This window comes from Acanthopagrus latus, chromosome 12, assembly GCF_904848185.1.
Source record: "Acanthopagrus latus isolate v.2019 chromosome 12, fAcaLat1.1, whole genome shotgun sequence".
Taxonomy (NCBI): domain Eukaryota; kingdom Metazoa; phylum Chordata; class Actinopteri; order Spariformes; family Sparidae; genus Acanthopagrus; species Acanthopagrus latus.
In genome coordinates this window covers 25,524,424-25,549,902 of record NC_051050.1, presented here as the reverse complement: position 1 = coordinate 25,549,902, position 25,479 = coordinate 25,524,424, and the positions used below count along the sequence as shown (strand labels likewise).

At 44.9% G+C, this 25,479-nt stretch overlaps 4 protein-coding genes and 1 long non-coding RNA gene across 6 annotated transcripts; 4 read left to right on the top strand and 1 right to left on the bottom strand.

Annotated features, from left to right (window-relative positions):
• Positions 1–1,983: 1,983 nt before the first annotated feature.
• Positions 1,984–7,653, top strand: dbnla (drebrin-like a). The gene is given in 19 exon segments (XM_037118062.1): positions 1,984–2,125; positions 2,215–2,270; positions 2,487–2,599; positions 2,730–2,804; positions 3,027–3,170; positions 3,443–3,520; positions 3,604–3,767; positions 3,769–3,895; positions 4,530–4,574; positions 4,979–5,056; positions 5,140–5,291; positions 5,377–5,431; positions 5,706–5,771; positions 5,960–6,071; positions 6,147–6,326; positions 6,423–6,491; positions 6,769–6,863; positions 7,226–7,295; positions 7,365–7,653. Coding segments are annotated over 19 exon segments (1,899 nt in total). The 5' UTR covers positions 1,984–2,042; the 3' UTR covers positions 7,502–7,653.
• LOC119030458 lies at positions 2,466–9,168 on the bottom strand. 2 transcript variants are annotated; one of them, XR_005078274.1, is made up of 4 exons: positions 8,674–9,168; positions 6,716–6,914; positions 6,312–6,425; positions 2,466–2,595 (listed from the first exon to the last, which is right to left on the bottom strand). It is a non-coding gene; the product is annotated as an uncharacterized LOC119030458 (long non-coding RNA). The 2 variants fall into 2 exon arrangements; XR_005078275.1 differs by having other exon boundaries at positions 6,730–6,914.
• Positions 8,202–11,097, top strand: LOC119030456 (cytochrome c oxidase subunit 5B, mitochondrial-like). Its single transcript, XM_037118061.1, has 4 exons — positions 8,202–8,351; positions 9,184–9,254; positions 9,650–9,749; positions 10,589–11,097. The coding sequence occupies exons 1-4, from the start codon at positions 8,255–8,257 to the stop codon at positions 10,699–10,701; spliced, it is 381 nt and encodes a 126-aa protein (XP_036973956.1). The 5' UTR covers positions 8,202–8,254; the 3' UTR covers positions 10,702–11,097.
• Positions 11,098–11,706: 609 nt separating this feature from the next.
• LOC119030128 (antigen WC1.1-like) lies at positions 11,707–17,906 on the top strand. The gene is made up of 10 exons (XM_037117508.1): positions 11,707–11,786; positions 12,026–12,304; positions 13,214–13,246; positions 14,117–14,401; positions 14,675–14,989; positions 15,078–15,368; positions 15,850–16,140; positions 16,225–16,554; positions 16,690–16,772; positions 16,874–17,906. The coding sequence occupies exons 2-10, from the start codon at positions 12,160–12,162 to the stop codon at positions 17,789–17,791; spliced, it is 2,691 nt and encodes an 896-aa protein (XP_036973403.1). The 5' UTR covers positions 11,707–11,786; positions 12,026–12,159; the 3' UTR covers positions 17,792–17,906.
• Positions 17,907–18,226: 320 nt separating this feature from the next.
• On the top strand, positions 18,227–21,362 carry LOC119030612 (cytochrome c oxidase subunit 5B, mitochondrial-like). Its single transcript, XM_037118354.1, has 4 exons — positions 18,227–18,382; positions 19,839–19,909; positions 20,629–20,728; positions 20,859–21,362. The coding sequence occupies exons 1-4, from the start codon at positions 18,286–18,288 to the stop codon at positions 20,969–20,971; spliced, it is 381 nt and encodes a 126-aa protein (XP_036974249.1). The 5' UTR covers positions 18,227–18,285; the 3' UTR covers positions 20,972–21,362.
• Positions 21,363–25,479: the final 4,117 nt, after the last annotated feature.

Here is a 25,479-nt window from a genome sequence, read left to right as displayed (position 1 = left end):
CGAGCGTCTGGTGCAGCAGGACGATCAAACTGCTTCAGTCTCTGTTCAGGCTGCATACGTGAGAGACGACATGTGATGTGAGAAGACAAATGTACTTGTTCTGGCTGCAGCTCAGGCCTCCGGGATCCCGCAGGCGCTCCGCATGCAGCATGTGAGCGTTTGTCAGGCCGCCGGAGGGAGAAGCTCAGCTGACGGTGCTGCAGAGGAAGATGGATGAAGAGGGATGAAGATGGATGAAGATGGATGAAGATGCTGTCATGTGTGTAACTCTGCTGGTATTCTGTTATTTTTTCACTGTTCACAGACTGAAACACATCGATGAGCCACACTGTCGTTCCTTCATCACCATGAACACACTCCGTCCTGCTGCACTAACACTCCGCACGGCACCAAACATGGATCCATCCGCTGCTGAAAATAGTTCCCATCAGATACTCTGTTTCTTCCTGTTAGTGTGATGGAACCTGCGAGCTGAGTGCCACAGACAGGAAGCGGCTGAGATTAGTTCACAATAGCCGACCAGTTGTTGTCCTGGTGGCTGAGCTGCTTCATGTTTCTGGTGATGAGTCTCCTCCTGGTGGTGGAATCACTGATCACATGTTCCTCAGGTGTGTGTGAGCAGAACGACCATCACGGTCTGGTGGGGCGGACATTTGAACATTTTTCAATAATACATTTTTAATTTCTTTTGTGTCAGTCAACCAGTGCAGGGAGATTTTTCAGGCATTGATTTTGAGTCAATACGTCACATAAACTGGAAGCTATTGATGAATGGATGAATTTTCATTAAAATATTTATTTTAATTGAAAAGTCACTAAAATCCAAAGAAAGCAGGAACAAGAAGCCATTTTGTCATTGATTTTAAGGTCGGTAAAGACGATGATGCACGTTTCATTAAGCCGTGGTTGCCGGTTCAAATCCCCGTCCCCCCACATGATGAAATATTTCCATGAATACACACGTTTGATTGGATTATTGTTTCCAGTCTCATTTTTTCTGTGGCAGAGAGGGTGAAGCGCTCCACCGTATCTCCAGACTTCACACTTACATACAGGTGGTTGATGAATGAGTTCATACCTGCACAGGTGAGATCTGAAACACTTCCTCAAAAGTGAAGCTCCAACTGCTTTTTTCTCCTGCAACTAACCAGATAAAATGTCAAAAAGCCACCAGGACGTATGAAATTAATTCTTCTCTGTTAAAACATTTTCGAGAGAGCCAACAGACTCCGCCCACATTGTAAATGCTGACCACGCCCACTGCTGAGTGTGTTTGTGCTGATTGGACACAGAAACAAACTTCTTTTACTTGCAACAGATTATTCTTACAGTTTTCTATTAATACTTTTACTTCAGTAAATAATCTGAACACTTGACAGCAGTGTCAGGATGTAAAAGGTGCGTCAGCAGTTGATTAGCCTAGCTTAGCATAACGACCGCAGGCAGTTTTGAAGGATTCACCTCGTCAGTCTGAGGCTGCTGCGTTTGTTCTTCTGTCGCTGCTGACAACAATCCGAAATAAATCACACAATCACACCCTGTTCTCTGTCACACACACACACACACACACACACACACACACACACACACACACACACACACACACACACACACACACACACACACACACACACACACACACACACACACACACACACACACTGCTGTAAAGCCACAGGTGATATGCTTGTTGACCCTCCTGGACTCTCAGTGTGGGCTGTAAAGAGGAGAACACACCCTTGAATAATCTGAATAAATGTATATTTTCTCATTCAGACACTCGATTGTCATGTTAATCGGTGGATCAGTGTAAAGTCACATGTGAGCAACTTCTTGAAGAATGTGGCTCATCAGGTTTCCTTCTTCTCCCCGGACTGGTTCGACACACAGAGGAAGAAAATCTGCTCTGGAAACCACAATAACTCCGACCAGCGGAGACGTGGACTGTGAGATCTGGGTTTCCCTTCCTGAAGCTCTGGTGGACCTCGCTGTTTGCTTCCTGTCGGCCCGGTTGAGCCGTGAATGAAGAAACTTGAAGAAAAATGGCAGTGAATCTGAGTAAGAATGGGCCTGAGCTCATGGCCGCTTACAAAGAAGTGGTGGACGGCAAGTCGGACACGAACTGGTGAGCTGTTTCTGACTGACGTCTGTTTACTGACTTCACTTCCTTCTGTGACAAAACTCTCCTAATGTTCCACCGTCATGGGTTCTCAGGGTTCTTTTCACGTATGAAGGGAACAGTAATGATATCCGTCTGGCAGAGAAGGGAGGTTAGTCTGTCTCTCACTCACTCACACAGTTTGAAGGAATATTGTGATGTAAAATGTGACTACAGAGAGAATCTGATGAGGTTGGGAGTTAAGTGTGTGTGTGCATGTGTGTGTGTGTGTGCATGTGCGTGTGTGTGCGTATGCGGGTGCGTGTGTGTGTGTGTGTGTGTGTGTGTGTGTGTGTGCATGTGTGTGTGCGTGTGTGTGTGTGTGTAGATGGCGGGTTGGAGGAGATGGTGGAGGAGCTCAGCAGTGGGAAGGTGATGTACGCCTTCTGTCGCGTCCAGGACCCAAACTCAGGTCTGCCCAAATACGTCCTCATCAACTGGGTGAGACACACAACACACACACACACACACACACATGCACACACACACACACACAGATAAATATGATAATCATACAGGTACGTTCTTGGATCAGTTCCTGGGGTTCACATGTGTCTCCTCCTCACAACAGACAGGTGAGGGAGTGAAGGACTCTCGGAAAGGCATGTGTGCCAACCACGTGAGCTCGATGGCCAACTTCTTAAAGGTGAGAGCGACGCTGCTGTCTGCAGGTCGTGGATCTGTTGGTAGATGTTACAGCTGCCGTTAGTTAGACGGAAGATGAAGACTGAGAGTGTCCAAAACCTCCTCCCTCCTCACTGTCAGGATGTGATGAGATGTAGAAGAATGACTTACCGACCCCGGCTTTATTATGTCCTGTTCGCTGACGTGTGTGCGTGTGTGTGTGCGTGTGTGTGTGTGACGACAGGGCGCCCACGTGACCGTGAACGCCCGGGCGGAGGACGACGTGGAACCAGCCGCCATCTTGGAGAAAGTGTCCAAAGCGTCCGGAGCGAGCTTTCACTTCCACAAACAAACACAGGAGTACAGAGACGCTCCCAGAGGACCCGTGGTGAGAGTGAAACCATCAGATATCATTTACAACAGCTGAAGCTGAGTGTTCATGCACCAGTAACATGCTCCAAAGTGTCCGAACTACACATTTAACTAACCCTGACCCTGACTCACACACGACTCTGAGTTTCTGTTCACCAGCTGTCTGCTTAAAAACACAATAAGTCGACACACTAGTACAGAGCCGTGTGTAACAGACCAGAAACTACAACAATTGTGTGTTTGAGCGTTAAACTTCACCCTCTCACAGCCTCCTCTCTGGTACAACAGGGCTCTGTGTACCAGAAAACCAACGCTGTGGAGGAAATTCAACAAACCAACAAGGACGACTTCTGGAGCCAAGCTCAGGTTCCTCTTCATGTCCATCCTGAGAATATATAACTTCAGCTTCTGCAGCTTTATGTGACATAATAAAACCATCTGCTCCTCAGAGAGACGAGGAGGTTCGTCGACGGGAGGAGATCAAACGAGCCGAGGAGGAGAGACGAGCGGTGGAGAGGGAGAGGAGGGAGATGGACGAGAGGCAGGCCAAGGAGAGGGAGAGGAGAGCGAAGGAGAGAGCTCAGCAGATAGAAGAGGAGAGGTGAGTCCAACACACAGCAGCAGCAACACACACCGCAACACCTGCAGGAGTCTCAGCCAATCAGCTGCCTCTCTGTGTTTTTAAGGATCCAACAGAGGCAGAGAGAAGAAGAGGAGAGAGAGAGAGAGCAGCAGCGACAGGTGAGAACACCTCACACAGCTACACCTGCATCAAACACCACCCAGGTTTATTACAGAGCAGTGAGCCAGAGTCCAGCGCTCTGCTGCTGGAGGATGGAGGAGGCACGTTAGAGACAAACACCACCATGACATGAATATTCAGTCATCAGCCATTTATTCATCAACTCACTCTACTCCAACATCTAGCTAGCTGCGTGGCTAACTCACATTTAGCACTACGAGCTACCAGAAAAGCTAATTAATTAATGTAATGTATAAACTCGTCTCCTCCTCCTGATGATATAAAGTCAGGTGAAGAGTGGGAATCCACACAACAGTTCTGGAATTTCACAGTAGATCAGAGTTGCGGTTTTCTGTGATTCGCCGGCACGCGACACTTCCCAGCTTCACACACCTGACTCAAACACAGGTAACATCCTCCAGCAATGATGCAAACGCCTGCTGGCTGCAGCTGATTGGACGAACACCCTCCTGGGTCGTTTGCTGGGATTTCAAACTGGACCAACGCGGCAACACATTTGGAAACGTTGTGTTGTATTAAAATCTGAATCTGTCTTTAGTTTAACCTGATAGTGTTTAGTTTTTATGGTGTGTATGAGATATAAATATAAAATCATGTGTCTGTTTCAACCAGCAGAAAAATGAAACCAACCAGACGGGAATCAGCTTCAGTTCATCAGTGAGTCTGTTTCCACAACATGGTTTCTTTCTTTCTCTCTTTCTTTTTTTTTTTTTGCCTTGGTGGAAAGAAAACGTCCAAAATATGCATTTCTTGACATAAATGCAAATTAGCAAATACTTCATTAGCCTCGTTTGCATACTTAAACATGACTTATCTAAAAAATTGTAATACAAAAAAATGAAGAAAAAAAGTGTCTTAATATGAGTAATTAGCTGGAGACGTTTCACGGTGAAATCTGTTCAAGTTTTCATCCTATTGACTATTTTCTGTCTAAAAATGTGTAAAATGTTGTGATACATTTAAAGGAGCATTCTGTAGTTTTGGGGGCTCGTGAAACTACCACATTTGTGTGTTTGAGCGTTAAACTTCACCCTCTCACAGCCTCCTCTCTGGTACAACAGGGCTCCAGGTATCGGAAAATCAACGCTGTGGAGGAAATTCAACAAACCAACAAGGACGACTTCTGGAGCCAAGCTCAGGTTCCTCTTCATGTCCATCCTGAGAATATATAACTTCAGCTTCTGCAGCTTTATGTGACATAATAAAACCATCTGCTCCTCAGAGAGACGAGGAGGTTCGTCGACGGGAGGAGATCAAACGAGCCGAGGAGGAGAGACGAGCGGTGGAGAGGGAGAGGAGGGAGATGGACGAGAGGCAGGCCAAGGAGAGGGAGAGGAGAGCGAAGGAGAGAGCTCAGCAGATAGAAGAGGAGAGGTGAGTCCAACACACAGCAGCAGCAACACACACCGCTACACCTGCAGGAGTCTCAGCCAATCAGCTGCCTCTCTGTGTTTTTAAGGATCCAACAGAGGCAGAGAGAAGAAGAGGAGAGAGAGAGAGAGCAGCAGCGACAGGTGAGAACACCTCACACAGCTACACCTGCATCAAACACCACCCAGGTTTATTACAGAGCAGAAAAATTCGGATGGAGATGGAGGAGGATGGAGAGATGAAGTGAGATCCAGTCATCATCTCCTCTCTGATGCTGATGGAAACTCGGGTGAAGTTTCGTAGCTGAGACTTGTTTTATAATGTAAAAACAAGCATCAGATGGATCCAAACAGCTCAGTCGATGAGATCCAAGACTTTGTTTTATGGAGGCTGGATGACATCATGTGTCTGTTTCAGAACCAGCAGGAACATGAAACCAAGAGGACGGGGATCAAGTCCGCTGCATCGGTGCAGAAAGCTAACGTGAGTACAACTGATGGACTCAGTATACAATGTTATTACAACTCATTATGTCATCAGTATATTAACAGCTACAAAGTGTGAGGAGCTGCTGCTTCCAGATCTGTTGTACATGTGTCTCTCTTGTCCTCCTACTCTGTGGAGGTGGAATATATTAATTTGCTGTAATGCTCCTTTAAACTCATTCACAGGAGGCCAAGTCACTGATTTCTCAGAGATCGTTTAATCCCAGAGACGTATTCAAGCAGCGGGAGCAGAGCATCGAGGCCAGCGACAGGTCGTCTCCGGCCGCCTCCAGACCAGGTACGCATCTCACATCCAGCGTGAACATCACCTGCTGACGCATGAAGTGACTAACAGTCATGTGTTCACTCTCAGGGAAGCTGCAGAGCCGCTTCCTGTCTCAGAGGTCCTTTGAGGAGCAGCCTCAGCATCGTCCAGCTCCAGCCGCCTCCGTCTCCCCCCTGTCTCCTGCCTCACCTGTGCAGTCTCACTCACCTGCTGCTGCTGTCCCCCCGACACCACCCGAGACATCAGGCTCACCTGTTCAAGCTGCAGGTCAGGACTCACTCTCTGCTGATGAACACAATAACACTGATGCTGAACACGTCACAGGTCGTCACAGTCTGATGTCTGTCTGTCACTGATCCACAGACTCTGCTTACACAGAAGAGGAGGAATGGTCAGACGAGTTTGATGACGATGGAGACGAAGCTACAGCAGGTATACTGATAATAACAATAATAACTATTAATCGCTCTATAGTATAACACAATGGTATCATGTGGTGTCATGTGGTTTTGCTTGGTTAGCAATGTTCATGTTAGCTCTCGTTAGCAACGTTAATGTTTTCGAGCTAGCATACAGAATACAGCGATTTAATTTGACAGAAAAGGCTTAATCAGCCACGTGTGATCTCATGAATCTAAAATGTAAAAGTTCCTTACTGCAACTCCTTCACCTCGTCATGTTTTTATCTGTAAATGTGTCCGATCGACAGAAGAACCTCCAGCTGAGGAGGATCTGTATGAGGCTGAGCAGCCAGCAGGGATGGAGGAGGATCTGTACGAGAACGTTTACCAGGACGGCTTCACAGTGAGTCCACACAGCGTCTTTAACATCCATTCTCCACCCTGCTCATGTCTACTTTAAACATAGAGAACAATTACCAGTGTCAGCCATATAAATCTCCAGCCACAAATGTAATATTCTCAGCACTGTCATTGCATCGTTTTTAGAAAAAAAGCAAGCTGCTATTTGTTTGGAGCATCAATCTGACTGAAGTACTGAAACATTATCAGCAGGTGAAGGTAGAAATGACGCTAACACGAGGCTACGTTAGAACTCACATGTAGTCAGAGTAACTCTGCACTGAGCACACACACGAGAGAATAAACTCAGAGTTTAAAGGAGCTCAAAATTAACTGTTATTTTCTTAAATTTGTTTCAAAAATGAGGCTGAAGATAACTACACAGGGTCCAGTGGACAAGACATCCGGGCCAGAGCTCTGTACGACTACCAGGCTGGTATGTACACACACACACACACACACACACACACACGTCACTCTGCTCACTGTTACCCCTCCTCCACAGCGGACGACACTGAGATCACCTTTGACCCTGATGACATCATAACAGGGATCGACATGCTGGATGAGGGCTGGTGGAGAGGTACCGGACCTGACGGACACTTCGGGATGTTCCCCGCCAACTACGTCGAGCTGCTCTGACCGTCATCACTCAGCTCATGTTCAGAACCTCTGACAGAACCGACAGAAATGTTTTAGAGAGCTCAGTACTTCTCTCACATTGACCTGTGTGACATCACTGGATCAACACATTGTTGTAAAAATCACATGAAACATTAAAGTTTATCGATATCACTGAATGTCGACTCATTTTTTTGATGCCATTTATAAAAGTTATTCAACATATTATTCCTCCATTAATGCATGAAATAATTAGTTATTATTTTTTGTTAGTAGTCATGAAAATATTTCATAATATTGATGGAGAATTTAAAAGTTTGTACTCGTGTCTAAAATATTAAATTAAATTCGTCTTTTGTTGCTGATAAAAATCAAAGAATACATTTATATTCCTCAACTGAATATTATAAACCATCATTAATAAATGGAAGATATAGCAAGTTAAACTCTTGTTATTGGCTATTTCACTGTTTTCACACAATGAAACGCTTTAATTGTTTATAATAACTTGTACTTGTTTCATAAATAATCTGTAAACATTATCTGGTTAGGTATTATGAAGTTGCAACTATGTATATAAACATTATTATTATTATTATTATTATTATTATTATTATTATTATTATTATTATTATTTTATTATCGAATACATAACAACTAATTATTTTTTTAAAAACATCTTGAGGAAGGTGATTACGTCATAAGCGGGTGACGAGTTGGGCCATCTTTACGTCATAACCCCGCGACGACTGACTGAACGGCAGAGAAGGAAAAATGGCTGCAAGGTTACTGCTCCGCTCGGCTTTCAGAGCCGCGAAAACCTGCCGGGCTGCCCCGGTCCCGGCTCTGACCCGCGGCATGGCGGGTGGAGGTGAGAACGAGACCGGCACCGAGTTATAGAACCTGAAGAACCGCTGGAATATGATTTAAAAACGGGGTTTATCCCCAGCAAGGACAGATAGCGCCACTGAGGGCGGAAGACATCTTCGCTCCAGTGTTACAGGACATCAGGACAAACTTCGTTCAGAAATCTGTCAATTTAATGACAACTCGTGTATCGACAGACGTGTTGAATGTTTAACACGACGACCTTTTCCATAACAGAATCAGGGAAAGCTTTACTTCAGTTCGGTGCACATTAAAAACACAGCAGACTATTTAATATGTCACCCTGCTGGTCTTTTTAATCATACCTCTTTCTGTTGTGAGCGCAGTTCTCCACTAACTTCAGCCTCAAGGGTTCGTGTTCATGTTCGTGTGTTAATGTGATGAAACCAGTTCAGGTGTGACACACAGTTCAGGTAGTCAGAGCGGAAGTACCACCGAGATGATCTTTACTCACCTGTGATGGTCGAGCTGAGTGACACGCTGAACAGTTTTATTGGATTATTGCATTATGCTTTATTTCTAACTTCCTTCCTAATCAGTTTGTAGTTTGGCACTTGTTATAAGTAAAATTAAAACAATGTTGCAGTTGAAAAACATTTCTACTTAATTGAGTTTAAATCTGTTTTGAGGCAAACAATCAATTTAAACAACTTTTTTTAAGTTTCCAATAATCAGTAAACACTGAATTAATAATAATTTAAGAACCTGTAAATTTAGCTTCTTGACACTATTAGAAAAACTTTACACAATGAAGTCGACACTCACGACAATAAACAAGATGATCATTAAACTGATGTTAACTGTTCCTCCATCAGGGATTCCCACGGACGAGGAACAGGCCACAGGAATGGAGAGGATCATCATGAAGGCCATGCAGGAGGGATTGGTGAGATTATTGATCTGAATACATTGTAATCTGACGTCTGTGTTAGAGTGGTGTCCTCCATCAGTGATGTTCATGATAAACAGATCAATAACTGATCGCTTGGATGATGTGAGAACGTATGTGAGTCCCCTTAAAGAAGAAGGCACGCCCTTTAAAAAAAGTACATATCCATTTAAGTGTGCATTATGTCTCTGTCCTTCAGCACTACTTTCCCTCAGCCGTACAACGTCCGTATTCCTACGCTCTGTATTAAGCGTCTGTCTGACGGGACTCTGCTCTCTCTTGATTCAACGTCAGGTGTTCGGTTACAAATGCTGTATGAACTAAGTTGTATTGATTCTTCAGTGATGATACTGTACTGCACAATAAATCAATAACTCTCCTCTCTCCTGCAGGATCCCTACAACATGTTGAAGCCGAAGGAGTACACCGGCACCAAGGCCGACCCCCACCTTGTTCCCTCCATCACAAACAAGAGGATTGTGGGATGCGTCTGTAAGTTACCTGTGAAATGACATGAACGCCTGCCGTGTGTCTCAGTGCACTTCCATCAGTAAACTGTGTAGTCGTGAATCTGGAGAGAAGATTGTTGTCTCAACAACAACATTTGATCTTTTCTGCTCTTTTAAATGACTAATTGCTACCTGACAGATCATCGTGTCATTCTACTACATATGACCGCAGTTGGCACCCGATAAAATATCACTCGACCTCAGATTAATTGAGTTTTATTAAAAATGAATGTGCTGTTATGGCTTTCATGACATCATAATGCTTTTAGAGAAGCAGCACGAGCTTCAAAGCTTCAACACAACCCAACTGATCTCAGGTCTGCTCGACTAACACACATCTGACAGCAGGATGCAGTCAGTGACTTTAATGCAGTCTCTGATAGGGCTGCAGCTATCGATTGTTTTGTTATTGATTTGTATAAAGGTGCAATATATAAAAAAAGGCCCTCCATTTAGACTCAAAACAAATAAGGGGTCAGTATATCAACCAAGTAATTGCTAACTGCTGCTAACTGTAGCTCCCGTTAGGTTAACTCGGTTAGCTTCCCGCAGTCCAGACAAGGCACCTGAGGATTGTTGGTGTTCACGGCACCAACACAGGAGCTTTGGACCGGGACAGTTTTACAGATCTCAGTGATGTCTTTGAATTACTTCTTTTGTCCAACGAACAGTCCAAAGACTCAATATCTGTCATTAAAGGAAATAAAAGCAGATTATTCACATTTAATAACTGAAAAACTGGACAGTGTTTGAAGTTTTTTTGATCATAATATTTGGCAACATTTTTGTACCTGTATTCTGATACTTCTGATCTCTCTGCAGGTGAGGAAGACAACACATCTGTGGTTTGGTTCTGGCTTCATCAGGGCGAGGCCCAGCGCTGCCCGTCCTGCGGTTCCCACTACAAACTGGTGGCCCATGAGCTCCCCCACTAGCTCCTCCATACCTCTGTTCTCATAGACTTCTATGACACAGTGTTAGCTTCAGTTAGAAATATTCTGTTAACATTCAGAACGAGCTGCAGAAACATCAGACGGCAGCGTTTTCACTCTCCAGGAAGTCACTTTAACTTCCTGGTCTTAAGTGATGCGTCGTCGTCCGATTGGTCCTGGACTCGTTCTGACACAGTACTTGATCTACCTGCTGACCTCATCAGTCTTTTGCTTTACATGTTACCATTTACAGAGGGATCACATGTGGTTTGGGACACAACCTGTTTCTTTTCAACATTTCCATTCAGCTGCAGTTTACATCCTCCTGTGTACTGTATGATGTTACACTCGGTCCACTTACTCACTTATTAAACCAATAAAGTTTTGAACTCTTATTTATTTTTTGGCTATTTAATGTTTTAAGATTATTTACCCAATAAAGTACTTAAAACTATGCTCTAAGTATTTTTGTACGGGAAGAAAATTGAAATGTTATGATTATTCAAATAATATATTTTATATTAGAAATGTTAATTCACAGCCTTTTTCTGTAAATGTATGCATATTTTCATATCTTTCATAAATACGTAGTCTGCAATATAAACAGGGACAATTCCTTAAAGGTTACAGATTTTTTAGTTTTAATCAATGAGCTTTATTAGCAGATTACATGTTTACAGGCAACGACAGACAGACATTCATGGTCACACAGACTCTGTGTATTGCAGTGATATTGTTATTATAAACTACTTTGGCTACACTAATCATGAAGTAAAAATCTGATATGGAGGAGACCCAAAGTGACCACACCATCAGAAGATCAGCACATCAGGTCAGCTGAGGTGGTTTGAGCTTCTGATCAGGACGCCTCCTGGCTGACTGCCTTTAGGGGTTTTTCCAGCTACCACCGACTGCAGGAAACCCCGGGACAGACCCAGAACTCACTGCAGAGAATAAAGCTTTGGATCCCCTCAGGAAGAGCTGGAAAGCTTTGTTGAAGAGAGGGACGGTTGGAACACCTTACTCAGCCTGCTGCCACTCCAACCTGACCACAGACAACTAGCAGAAGATGGATGGATGATGTACAGGTACATCTGCAGGTGCCATAACTAACCAGAGCCGTGCGTAACGACAGATGTTCTGTTAGAGAACTTGGATGGTGAAGTTGCCATTTGTAGTTTATCTTGTTCTTATTTACAGGTCAAAAGAGTGGTGGAGTGGGCACAGGTATCACAATGAACCAGGTGTTTAGAAGGACGTAAAGGAAGATTGTGCACAACTTCATCAATCTGATTAAAAGAATTTTATCTTTGTTCTTTTTTCACAGTTTTAGATGTGAATCCACAGAGTTTTATTCATCCGGCTCCTGGAACATAAGTGTGAAACCAGTCTGGATCACTGGTCAGACTGGATGTCCACTGTGCTCAGAGACCCGATCAGACGAAAACTCTTCAGTGCAAGATGGAAAAAACAAATGAGACATATTCCGGTAAAGCTCCACCTCTTCCTGTAGGCAGATATACACTGAGGAGATCATCAGAGCAGACAGACAGACACCCGAACATGGATCGACTCTTGGTGTTGGTGCTGTTGCTCTGGAGCTCAGGTAGGACTTTACCTTACTTTACTTTAAAGATGATGTTCTCTGTCTTTCACACAGGATAACTAAAACTTTTACGAATTCATTGGCACAGTATTCCTCCTGCTCTTTAAAGAGCACATTATCCAGATGGTAAGATGCGTCTACACAGGCAACATGGGCTCACTCTGATTTAATGGTTATAGAGGCTGCCTTTAGTAGTTTTAATCTTTTTAATGCATGCTCTAATGTCACAGCAGCAAGTATCAGTTCACATTTTATCAGAAAAACTAAAAGTTGGAGTTGAAAACCTGACAGGACTGAGGAAACGCTCCAGAAACAGAATTCAACTTTTGTATTTTTATCCAGCTCTGATGGAGCTCAGGATTCATCAGGACAGCTGCTCAACTCCAACACCTTTACTGTGTGAACCTGGCCTGTGTGTGTGTGTGGGTGGGTGGGTGTGTGTGTGTGGGTGGATGGGTGTGAAGAACATAGAACGTCAATACGATCCTGATCGACTTCGATAATCAATTAAGTTGCATGCACTCAACTCTTAATGGAGAGAAGCACTTATCGGTTCTGCTGCAGGTAATGTAGGCTAAGTGATAAATTCTGCATTAGAGAACTGGGAGAGGAAAACTTCCTTCCTGTTAATATTATCAAACAAACTCATAACTGGCTCAGTAAAGTTCCAGGATCCTGGAACATACCCTCAGAACCGGTGCTGGCGTTCCTCCCTCTTTACCTCTGTGGATAAACTGTTTTCACTTCACAACTGCAGGCTGGTTCCATTCATTCTTCAAACATTTTGACGGTGATGAAAATGATATTTATAATCTATAAGTTTTGCAGAGGCTTCTTTTGTAATGTTGAGCTGTGCTCTGATCAAAATGCTGCTTTATGTTGATGTTTATTCTCATATTTTCTGCTCAGGACTCCCGACTGAAGGAGAACAAGACTCAGGAGGTAAATAAGTAATCTCGAAAAAGAAATCAGCAGTCATGTTTGAGTTTCATCTTTTCTTAAAGCTGGGGTTGGTAACTTCAGAGGAAGAGAGTAAGAGTAAGATAGATTTTAAAACTGTCGAACTGAATTATTCCCACACCTCCTCCCTCCAAACACATGACCACACCGCCCGACTACTGGAGGAGGAGCCGGCATGTTATCATCACCAACCGTTTCCAACCATCTCATGTCTCAGTCACATGTGACAACATTATCCAGGCTGTTCTCACTCCCAACATGTTAAATATAGGTGGAGGCTGTAGTTGACAGCAGCTTCACTCCTGGAATCGCCCCTCTAGTGTCTGAGGCAGGCGGCAGTTGGGTGGATCATCGTGACTGAGTATCAGGGTTGACAGACATTTTTTGCTATATGTGGACAATAATGTTGCACATGGACCCTGAAAATATGTTTTTATCAAACAGTAACAAAACAAGTGGACTAATCAGATGTAACAAGCACATTTTAGAACAAATGGGACAAAAACATAACCAAGCAGCTGTGACCTCATCATACACCGAATGCCTAAATCATGCTGTACATGATGCCTTATTAAGCCCAAAATATACTACAGGTAAATACTATTTTACTGAGTCATACTCTACAAGGCTTAATCAGACAGCACAAGCTGTATTTTGACAGAAGTGATTATGTTAGTGTCATATGTTAGTATGTTAGTAAGATGGACAGACAAAATCCAGGGTTCAAAGGAAGGTGCATTTATTCTGACATTATTCAGAGCAGTCTTACTTTATATCATAATTTAATTAAAGTAAAACTTTACCTTAAAAGAGAGTCAAACAACAGCTGATGACTCTCTGGTTTCTGTTTAGAATCGGTCAGGTTGTCGGGAGGATCCAGTCGCTGTTCTGGGATACTGGAGGTGAACGTGGGAAGATGGGAGCGAGTGTATCATTCCGGATGGACCCTGAAGGACGCAGCCATTGCCTGTAGCGAGCTGGACTGTGGCTTTGCCGTTTCTCTAGAGTGGAGATACGAGGAGGAGAGGAGATCTCTGGTGGAGATCCAGCCGGAGTGTATTCAGTCTGGATCTGCTCTGAAGGACTGTGCAAGACAGTTTGATGAGAGCTACATATTTCTGGGACTCATCTGCTCTGGTACGTTCATCAGAAACATCATCTATGACATAATTATCAGTCTGTTCTACTTGCTCTCATGATAACCTCGTAATAACATTAAGTGGACGATGCTGATCGCCAACCGTGATGTTTTTTTCTTCACTTGTCGTCTGTAGTTGACAGTTGTGTGTTTAGCTCCACTGTTAGCTCTTTTAGCTGGCAGCTCCCTCAGTGAGTTTGGATCACTGACATGTTCTTGTTGTTGGTGTGATGTCTTCTGTCTCTCTGTTTCATCCTCTGTTATCTGTGCAGACTCTGTCAGGCTGGTAAATGGGACGAGTCTGTGCTCAGGCAGACTGGAGGTGATGTCTCACCAGTCTAACCAGACATGGTCCTCCGTGTGTGAACATGACATTGACCTGCAGGATGCAGAGGTGGTCTGTAGGAAGCTCGGCTGTGGAGCTCCCTCAGTCCTCCAGGGGGCGCTCTATGGAGAAGCAAAGGGTCCCATGTGGACCAAAGAGTTCCAGTGTGGAGGCCGTGAGTCTGATCTGATGGACTGTGGAAGCTTAGACTCAGCTAGAAACACCTGCTCACCTGGAAAAGCTGTTGGACTCACCTGCTCAGGTAGAAGTTGAGCTGCAGCTTTTATCCGGTTGATGACTGTTCTACTGACCCTCAACTTTTTACTGACGACTCTCTTGTTTGTGTTCAGAACCCATCAGGTTGGTGGGAGGACCCAGTCGCTGTGCTGGAACGCTGGAGGTGAAACACGAGGGGGACTGGAGACCAGTGTTCCACCATAAAGACGACTGGTACCTGAGGCGATCAGCTGCAGTCTGCAGAGACCTGAAATGTGGTGCTCCTGTTTCTGTGAACAGGAGAACTGAACCCTCAGACAGATATTTGTGGATGATCGTGTTTAAATGCAACATGTTTAGCTCGGGTCTGCGAGAGTGTGCCCAGTCAGTGTACAACTCCTCTGTCCTGGATCTCACCTGCTCAGGTCTGAGTTGGTTCATTTCTTTTCTCAGTGTGATAATTTTGCTGATGACTCAGTTTTTATGTTTCACCTCTTCAACATTATCGATTTTTGTAAACACTGGGTAATTCTGGGTTGGGTGCAGTAATACGTCTCAAACAATAGATGCAGGACAAAGTGTGGCCGGACATACTGGGCGGTTTGGGCTGCATAGTGTGTGGTGAAATGCGCTTGCATGGGTTTAACAGGATTTGGGCTAGTTTACCATGAGTCTGGCAGGTTTTTCAATAAATAAAAAATCATGGTATATATCTATATTATATTATATAGTTATAAATAATTTGAGTAAGTGATCATGTCTGATGAAGTGCCCATGAGGTGGTCTCAGGAACACTGTGTCATTTGTTAATGTTTCTGTGTCACGCAGCAGCCAACATTTTTGTTATCGGGTTTGTAACATGTCCCACGTTATTCTTTTGCTGATGACTCTCTGCTTTATGTTCAGACCCGCTCTGGTTGGCGGGAGGATCCAGTCGCTGTGCAGGAACACTGGAGGTGAATCATGAGGAAGACTGGAGACCGGTGAGCGACTCCGACTCTGGATGGACCCTGAAGGAAGCAGCTGTTGCCTGTAGAGAACTGGACTGTGGTTCTGCTGTTTCTGTAGGTCGGAGAAATGAGTCCTCTGACCTTCCTGTGTGGAAGATCAGGTTTGACTGTGTCCAGTCTGGATCTGTTCTGAATGAGTGTGTGGAATCATCTAATTCTTCCTCCATCCTGGACCTTATCTGCTCAGGTAAGTCCATCAGCGACATCATGTATGACAGTAAAATCTCCGGCGACTTGCCGCTGCCTCAGCCAATCATGTCTGTGTTCACAGGCCTGCTGCTTCTGCCCAACATCTCCGTGTCCTCCTCACTGGACGGGGTCTCAAAGGCACAGCAGCAGGGGTTCCAGGTGTCCAAGGGCTCCACCTTCAACATCAGCTGCTCTGTCCCGCCACAGTACCTGGGAGGTTCCTTCCAGCTCACCTTCACCTCCTCCAGCACAACACGCAACTACACCCAACTGGCTGTCAATCACTCTGCCCACTTCCCGTTTCCTGCTGCACAGCGCGCCCATCAGGGCATCTACAGCTGTGTTTATCACGTCCAGGAATTTTCTCACGACGTTTCCTTTGAGAGCCGTCCACTCGCCATCACTGTCTCAGGTGAGCTGGGCCGAGGAACTGACTGATTGGAAAAGATGATCAGCTGACATCAATGTCCAATCACAGCGTGTTAATTCTAGTCTGCCTTTCATTCTATTTGTGATGTCTGATGCGACAACTGTCCATGTGTTTCAGATCCAACAATTCTCATCATCGCATTGGTCCTCCTGCTGCTGACTCTGCTGTTGGTATCCACTGCTCTTTATTTCTACCGGAAGGTACTGACGCACATCTGTTCTGTTCACTCATTCTGTGTTTACTGAACTGAAGAGAGGAGCGATGCAGTGAGTCACATCTGTGTGCTGTCTTCTCTCTACAGGCCAGCGGGGGGCAGAAGCTTTGCAGCCAGGGGAACACTGCGCTGGACTGTTGTGTCCCTGCAGCTGGAAGTGTTTGTTGTGCCCCTGGTGCTGGAAAATGTTGCTGTGCTCCTGGTGCTGGAAAATGTTGCTGTGCTCCTGATGCTGGACAATGTCGCTGTGCCCCTGGTGCTGGAAAATGTAGCTGTGCCCCTGGTGCTGGACAATGTCGCTGTGCCCCTGGTGCTGGAAAATGTAGCTGTGCCCCTGGTGCTGGAAAATGTAGCTGTGCCCCTGGTGCTGGAAAATGTTGCTGTGCCCCTGGTGCTGGAAAATGTTGCTCCCCTGGTGCTGGAAAATGTTGCTGTGCCCCTGGTGCTGGAAAATGTTGTTGTGCCCCTGGTGCTGGAACTATTTGTTGTGTACCTGGTGCTGGAAAATGTTGCTGTGCCCCTGGTGCTGGAAAATGTTGTTGTGCCCCTGGTGCTGGAACTATTTGTTGTGTACCTGGTGCTGGAAAATGTTGCTGTGCCCCTGGTGCTGGAAAATGTTGCTGTGCCCCTGGTGCTGGAAAATGTTGCTGTGCCCCTGGTGCTGGAAAATGTTGTTGCTCCCCTGGTGCTGGAAAATGTTGTTGCTCCCCTGGTGCTGGAAAATGTTGTTGCTCCCCTGGTGCTGGAACTATTTGTTGTGCCCCTGGTGCTGGAAAATGTTGTTGTGCCCCTGGTGCTGGAACTATTTGTTGTGCCCCTGGTGCTGGAAAATGTTGCTGTGCCCCTGGTGCTGGAAAATGTTGCTGTGCCCCTGGTGCTGGAAAATGTTGCTGTGCCCCTGGTGCTGGAAAATGTTGCTGTGCCCCTGGTGCTGGAAGAGTTTGTTGTGTACCTGCACCTGGAAGAAAGCCGATTGATGTGGAAGGAGCTTGGGGAGCAGAGTAGAACCTCCAAGCAGTTCATCTCACATCCAGATGGATTTTTGGCCAGGAGGAGACCGGGGTCACTATCTATCACTACTATCACTGTCATCTACTGCAATCAAATAAAACAAAATTAAAAGCTGAATAAACTATGACACTGTGTCAATGATCCTGACTGTCAGTTGTGTATTAAAAACAATTCAGAGAGAAAAAGATATATTATGTGTCCGTATCTGTGGGCAGTTTGAGCTTGTTTCATAAGTGTCAGAGGTCCACAGACAGCAATTTCTTACTTCATTATTGTCTTTTCGTTATTATTATTATTATTATTATTATTACTATTATGTTGGTATGATGATGATATTATCACCAGCATCATTATTATTATTATTATTATTATTATTATTATTATTATTATGTTTTTTAATTAAAATGTTTACAGTAAAGTTGCGACACGTCAATAAATCCCTGACGTCATCAGCGTGCGACCAGATTCAGGTGACAGAAGAAGGAGAAATGGCTGCAAGGTTACTGCTCCGCGGGGCTCTGAGAGCCGCGACAACCTGCCGGGCTGCCCCGGTCCCTGCTCTGACCCGCGGCATGGCGGGTGGAGGTGAGGACGAGACCAGTACCGAGTTATAGAACCTGAAAATCCACTGAAATATGATTTTTTTTAAAAGCCTGTTTTGTCCGCGGTGAGCTCAGCCGGAAGACCTCCACACGCTAGCTGCTTAGCATTAGCAACGTTAGCAGTGTTGCTCCGTTAGCTCGAGAGGTCAAACGGGATTTCAGTCGTTTAATTACAAAGTCAGTGTTCATTATTATACATTTCCTTCAGTCGTGTTCACGTGTCTGTTGTGTGCTCTACACTGTAGGACATTGTTATATTTGTAAACGTATATCTGAGCGAACTGATGAGGATCAACACACCGGAAGTTTGCCGGTTAGCCGAAGCGTCTTCAACCTGACACTTTGCTAACATTAGCTAACATGTTTGTACAGTCATGGAATAACTGTCACAGTTGTGATGTTCTTGATGTCTGCAGCTGCATTAAAGTAGGAGAATGAACACGTTGAATCAGTGACTGGCAAGTGTAACTACCTGTAGCATGTGGTATCTTACTGCTAATCACCTAGCTAGCTCGTCACAGTGATGTAAACAACAATTCACCAGATTTCCACGTTTTAAAAGTTAAATTTGAAATTGATTAACGGAAGTTGCGTCATACCACTACGACTGATTTATTTAATAGTAATCGCCTCAATTATTTAACTTTAACACAGAAGATTATCCTAACTACTCAGACAGTGTCCTTTATCAAGCAGAAGTACCGCAGCATCTGCTGCTTTTCTGAATTTATATTTGTATTTTGAGCTTTGCACTGTTGGTCAGACAACATGAGACACTGTTAAGAACCAGTTCAATCTAAAATACAAACCCCACTCATCCTCTCCTCCTCCTGATGATATAAAGTCAGGTTACGTGTTGTAGTCAGAACAGTTCTGGACCTTCACAGTAAAACAGAGTTGCAGCGTTCTGCTTAACAACTGAAACAGCTGAGATTTGATTTAAACAGAGAAACAACCTAAGACACATCAGATGTTTCCACACAGCTCATCTGCTGTAATCACACTCTGCAGAAGCCCACATCATCCTCAGTGTAATCCTGCATTTGTGTCACTGACTGTGTAGCTGTATCCAGAACAGACCTGAGAGCAACTAGATAGTTTATTATGTCATAACAGACGACACTGAAACAAGAAATATATGATCCATTGAACATATAACCGTCGCCTGTTGGCTCAGAGGAAAAAACTGCTGGTTTCCTGATGAATCAATGCTTCAGAGTGTGATGTCATGATAGTGTTCACTACAGTGCCCCTGAATGTCCAAACAGAACCTGTGAAACCACTGAAAAGAAACTCAATTTTAGGAAAAAAAGCTATTTTCAGCCGCTTCCACCCGTCGAGTGTTTATGTTCATGTTAAAGGGATGTTGCTCAATATGATGCTTCGTTTGTTGCCTTTTTATCAGAAATGATCTGGACTTGTTTTTGTTCTGTTTGCAGGCATTCCCACTGATGAGGAACAGGCCACAGGAATGGAGAGGATCATTATGAAGGCCATGCAGGAGGGATCGGTAAGATCACTGATCTGTGGGAGTCAGATCAATCTCATGTATTTATTGGATTTAGTTCCTAATCTCACGTGAGCAGACCTGAACCACCCCGCCAACAGTGTTTAAGTTCGACCGTAAACATTTGAGCTCATCAGAGGATTCAGATCACAGCATGTACACTGGATCAATACAGACACATTAGTGCTGCTGTGACCCTGATAAGCTGCAGGATGGATGTACGTTCGTCGCAGCCTCTAGAATCGGTGCATTGATCAGAATCTGGTTCACCTCCGTCCTCCAGCCAAGACACTTCAGCTTTTACCTCATTAGTGTTTTAGGAGATAAGAGATGTCCAGATCCTGTCCGACACACTGGGACACGTATCTGAAGACATCAGAATATATGTAGGAGTTTGTTTATTACGTGTTTCCAGGCTGAACTGTTTCATCGCAATCTGAAGTCTTTGAAAGTCAGAGTAAAGGACTCCGGTGGTCACAGATGAAACTCGGTCTGAGTGTCTGTCTCTTACTTTAAATGTCGACATTTATTAATTATAATCATTCATCCTGGTGATAGAATTCATTTGTTCCAAATTGGACTGGAATAAAGAAAAGCACCCCTCGTTACCGCGTCGAGATGTTTCTGTTCTGCTCCCAGATTGTTGACCTTAATAAACAGTTTCTTTACTTTACATGAAGTTTAATATCAGGACAGTTTAATAACTCTCCTCTCTCCTGCAGGATCCCTACAACATGTTGAAGCCGAAGGAGTACCCCGGCACCAAGGCCGACCCCCACCTTGTTCCCTCCATCACAAACAAGAGGATTGTGGGATGCGTCTGTAAGTTATAAAGTCTTAAACATTATTATCTGCCTGGTTTGGATGTCTGATGTTCTGTCAGCCGCTGTGGTTTTCTTTTGAAACGTTTCATTTCCTCATCCAGCTTCTGTGTGTCGTTTCCTCTCTGCAGGTGAGGAAGACAACACATCTGTGGTTTGGTTCTGGCTTCATCAGGGCGAGGCCCAGCGCTGCCCGTCCTGCGGTTCCCACTACAAACTGGTGGCCCATGAGCTCCCCCACTAGCTCCTCCATACCTCTGTTCTCATAGACTTCTATGACACAGTGTTAGCTTCAGTTAGAAATATTCTGTTAACATTCAGAACGAGCTGCAGAAACATCAGACGGCAGCGTTTTCACTCTCCAGGAAGTCACTTTAACTTCCTGGTCTTAAGTGATGCGTCGTCGTCCGATTGGTCCTGGACTCGTTCTGACACAGTACTTGATCTACCTGCTGACCTCATCAGTCTTTTGCTTTACATGTTACCATTTACAGAGGGATCACATGTGGTTTGGGACACAACCTGTTTCTTTTCAACATTTCCATTCAGCTGCAGTTTACATCCTCCTGTGTACTGTATGATGTTACACTCGGTCCACTTACTCACTTATTAAACCAATAAAGTTCAGAACTCTGTTTCTGGATCTTTGTCAGTCATTGGGCACTTCAGAGGCGTCGCTCTGTGACGTTAACCTGTTTCTGTGTGAACATGTTGTACATGGAAGCTGTGATGATCTCGACTTGTGTGTTAGATTCACATTCACTGTTTACAACGACCTGATTAATAAACTGTAGCAGCAGCACAAGTGAAATCAGGAAGTAACAGACAATAATGTTACATCTTATCAAAACAAATGATCTGGAACTAAAATAAAGATTTTAGCTGTAATTGCACATGAAACACTTGAACATTGTTCTGAACTCTGCCTCTGGAGGGCGCCAGGAACAAAAACATTCAACTGGAGCTCGATATGTGTTTGTGACTGCAGAGCTGCTGTTTGACCTGGCAGCTAGAAATGTAATGCAGTAGAATCAGAAAGGAACATGGAAAAAAAAAGAGTCCACATGATGATTTCTGTATTGTCGACGTTTTGCAGAATAAACCTGCAGACGTTGTTGGTCATAAACCAAAGAACTGCACACGTAACTCTGACGTGCAGGCGTGGTGACGGACTGTCAGACAGACTTCAGATCAGTGAGACGGGTGAGCGATCTGCTGGAGTCTGGAGGGAACAACAACACAAAGCACTGATCTGTGACCTTTACACACTCTGACCACACACACACACACACACAGCTCAGGATCTTTCACCATCGTTCTGTCATGTTTGTTCAGATCGTCTCTGACAGTTTAAAATCATAGTTATCTTCTGCCGTACGATCCCAGAATCAGTCAGAAATAATAAACCTACATTTACATCATCTGGATATTCAGATTCTCCTGGCGTCAGTCTGGAGTCTGTTCAGTCCTGAAGCAGTGAGTCAGATCTGAGGCTTCCTTTGTCTCAGACTAATTACACCCCGTCAGTAAAGTGGATCCCAACGGCTTTATGTTTCTCTCTGTCTACTGAAAATGACTTCAGAGCTCTCAGCCTTCATCAAGAACTGAACCTCTGGGTTTAAGTAGAAGACAGACCTCAGAACAGTTCTGCAGACTGAGAGCTGAATAAACCCTCCTGAAGATTCACCTTACAGTGACATCCTCCTCCTGATGATATAAAGTCCTCCTCTCCTCCTCCTGAGGATAGAAAGTCCTCCTCTCCTCCTCCTGAGGATATAAAGTCCTCCTCTCCTCCTCCTGAGGATATAAAGTCCTCCTCTCCTCCTCCTGAGGATATAAAGTCCTCCTCTCCTCCTCCTGAGGATATAAAGTCCTCCTCTCCTCCTCCTGAGGATAGAAAGTCCTCCTGATGACTCGATGATGTATTGTCTTAAAGTCTCAGTCTCGCTCGGTGTTTGGTGGCAGGACACGTCTGTCCTGGAGGATTTCTGCTGACAGTGTGATTCGTGTCTTGTTCCTCTTGTTGGCGTTTGTAATGAGTCATAAGAACTACGATGGTCCACATTTCTGACGGTGTGAATAAGAAATAAGAGAAGATTCCTCTGGCCTGAAAACACCTCGTGTTCCCTGACTGAGTTCCTGCTGAGCTGCAGATGAAGAACAGACTCACAAAGAGGGAATTCTTCACCGAAAACACTTCACCGAGAAACTGACTTGATCTGTGAAACTTTTCCTTCTGGAGCCTCGTTTGGAGACTCTGACAGAGAGATGACAGGAAACGAAGGGAGAGATTCTCTTTTTGTACATCAGGATTCAATGAATGAAACATTAAAACAGGTGCGTTTAAACTCGGCTGTGACGCTCGAGAACATGTGAAGGAACAAACAGCCTCTTCTTCACTGACATTTAAAGCCTTCGATCCGTCTTCACACTTTTCTGTCCCAGCAGCAGCTCCTCAGGTGGAAACCTGTCGTGTCCTTCACCGGCTCATCAGTGACACCTGACCTGACATGTCATCTGTTTCACCGAGCCAGCGGGTGATGCACACCTCCTCCCACCGCTCTCTGCTTGTTTCAGCTCACCATTTTCATCTTCTTCTTCTTCTTCTTCTTCTTCTTCTCCTCCTGCAGCAGAGCTCTCATCCAGTCTGTCTGTCTGCTGTTGCTCAGAGTTTCCTCTGTGGCAGCTCGCTGTTCGAACACAGCTGGAGTTCAGTGTGACAGACGTCTCGTACATGAGCTTCAAGACGAGAACAAGCTGCTGCTCTTTTCACCTGACGGGTGGCCGAGGACTGTGACCTTTAACATGCTCCTGCAGAAAACCTCCTTCAAAACAGTCAAAGGTACAGGTATCCAGAGGTACCTGAAGCTGAGAAAACCTGAGTATTCATATCAACATTATTGTCTGATTTATTTATTGATTTTAATTTTCACAAACAAATCTGATCAACAAGCATCAGCAGCAGAATGAAATCTGTGGCTGTGAGATAAAACACCAGCACAGAACCAGAACCAGAACCTCATCTGAGTCAGTTCAATGCTGACTTCTCCCTGAGGTCCCTGAGGAGCTCCACAGCCGCCTGTTACACCCAATTTAAGCTCCTGTCAGACCAAGGTACCAACATTTATCACAGAGCAGTGACCTCGGCACACCGTCCCCGGAGCGTCTTATGAAAGAGAAATCAGAAACCACGTTTTGTTTCATTTCAGCTGCCTCGGAGGTCCTCGTGTGTCACCCGGGCCAATCAGAAACTCCCTGACGTTCAGCAGAAATGTCAAACACATGCAGATGAAAGTTAAGTCCACTAATAAACTGACACCAGGAGCAACTTTAATTACTACAGCCGTGTTCATCCAGCACTTCAGGCTTCAAGTCACGTTCTCAGGTTTCATTTCAGACAGTCGACTGTGAGATTCAGTGTTCGTGTCACTTCTTTGTGTCTCTTCGTTTCCTGTGAAGAGTTTCTGAGCAGCAGACGAGACCGCGGGAGCGCCGACCGCCGTGACCTCCCCTCAGGAAGTGAAGGCAGCGCAGCCGGCAGGAGGCGGCTAATGAGCGCCAGCAGCCGCGGAAATACACCCGGAGGAAGTTTAGTAAAGGTGAAGAAACTTTTTAAACAGGTAACACAGAAAGCCTGGACGTCAAACGTGTTGTCGACTTCTTCTTTACTCATTTAGACGGAGAAGAAGAGGGCGGCCATTAAATCTGCTCCTGAAACCTGAAGATGAAGCACAAACAGTGTGAGAGCTGCAGAGTTTGGCTTCAAATGGATGATTCAACATCATCATTAATCTCTAATCATGATCTATAATTAACCTTATTGTTACTGCGCCAACAAGCAGAAGCAGTACGCTCATGAAGACGATACAGGTGAGTGAAAACAAGACGACAGGATGGAAAATGTGCAAACACAAGAAATCACAGAGAAATGCAAATGAAGAGATAAAAGAATAAAATCAGTGAAGGACGATCAGAAGACGAAGACTCTTCACAGCTAACTGAGCCGGGAGCTAATAAGCTAACGGTAGCTAGCAGTGCCGGTGGTTCTGCTGCCTCCTGTGTTTGGACCCACCCTCCACTTCTGTCTGTATTCTACAGATTACACCTTTAAAACAGGAAATCCTTTACTGACGGATCAACAACCACACGTCCAACCTCTCACAGGTTCTGGTGGTGAAAGCGGGTCAGTGACTGTCAACACTTTCCTGCGCTGATGTAACTGTCTGTAAAACCGTGATGGTGTGAGAGTCACGCGGCGGTTCTGAGGTCAACGATACGGATCCGGAGGTTAAACAAGAGCGAACACAGACGATGAAACATTAATGAATGTTACTCAGACTGAATCTTTAACCAGCTCGGATGGCTGACGGGAGACGAGGCCGGCGCCGAGACGCCGCTGTCTGACTCTGGTCTCTTTAATGGAGCGTGAGCTGTCGTGGCTTCAGGCCGACACAGCTGACAGAGATCCAGACCGGGCCGAGCCTCTTCTGGGTCAAAGCCCCGCGGAGCTCCAGGGGCTAACGCAGAGAGACTTTGAGAAATGACGGACAGCCGCCCGAAACATATCACTTCATACGTATCTGTCTGTGTGTCTGTGTTGGATTTATCAGGGCAGAAAACATTTGAAAGGTTGAACTCTGACGTTGGTCAGAACTCGCTCTTGGTCAGTTCTGGTTTGTGATGCATCTCAGTTCCGGTCCGTCCCGTGGCTCCGTCCTCCGCGTCTGCTTTTTGTTTCTTCTTGGTTTTTGC

Bases quoted from the DNA above. Each gene is read 5' to 3' on its own strand.
- LOC119030456 (XM_037118061.1), top strand. From the start codon at position 8,255: ATGGCTGCAAGGTTACTGCTCCGCTCGGCTTTCAGAGCCGCGAAAACC. The intron at 9,255-9,649 runs GTGAGATTATTG...TCTCTCCTGCAG, and splicing joins AGGCCATGCAGGAGGGATTG to GATCCCTACAACATGTTGAA. The intron at 9,750-10,588 runs GTAAGTTACCTG...ATCTCTCTGCAG, and splicing joins GAGGATTGTGGGATGCGTCT to GTGAGGAAGACAACACATCT.
- LOC119030128 (XM_037117508.1), top strand. From the start codon at position 12,160: ATGGAAAAAACAAATGAGACATATTCCGGTAAAGCTCCACCTCTTCCT. The intron at 12,305-13,213 runs GTAGGACTTTAC...TTTTCTGCTCAG, and splicing joins GCTGTTGCTCTGGAGCTCAG to GACTCCCGACTGAAGGAGAA. The intron at 16,773-16,873 runs GTACTGACGCAC...TTCTCTCTACAG, and splicing joins CTCTTTATTTCTACCGGAAG to GCCAGCGGGGGGCAGAAGCT.
- LOC119030612 (XM_037118354.1), top strand. From the start codon at position 18,286: ATGGCTGCAAGGTTACTGCTCCGCGGGGCTCTGAGAGCCGCGACAACC. The intron at 19,910-20,628 runs GTAAGATCACTG...TCTCTCCTGCAG, and splicing joins AGGCCATGCAGGAGGGATCG to GATCCCTACAACATGTTGAA. The intron at 20,729-20,858 runs GTAAGTTATAAA...TCCTCTCTGCAG, and splicing joins GAGGATTGTGGGATGCGTCT to GTGAGGAAGACAACACATCT.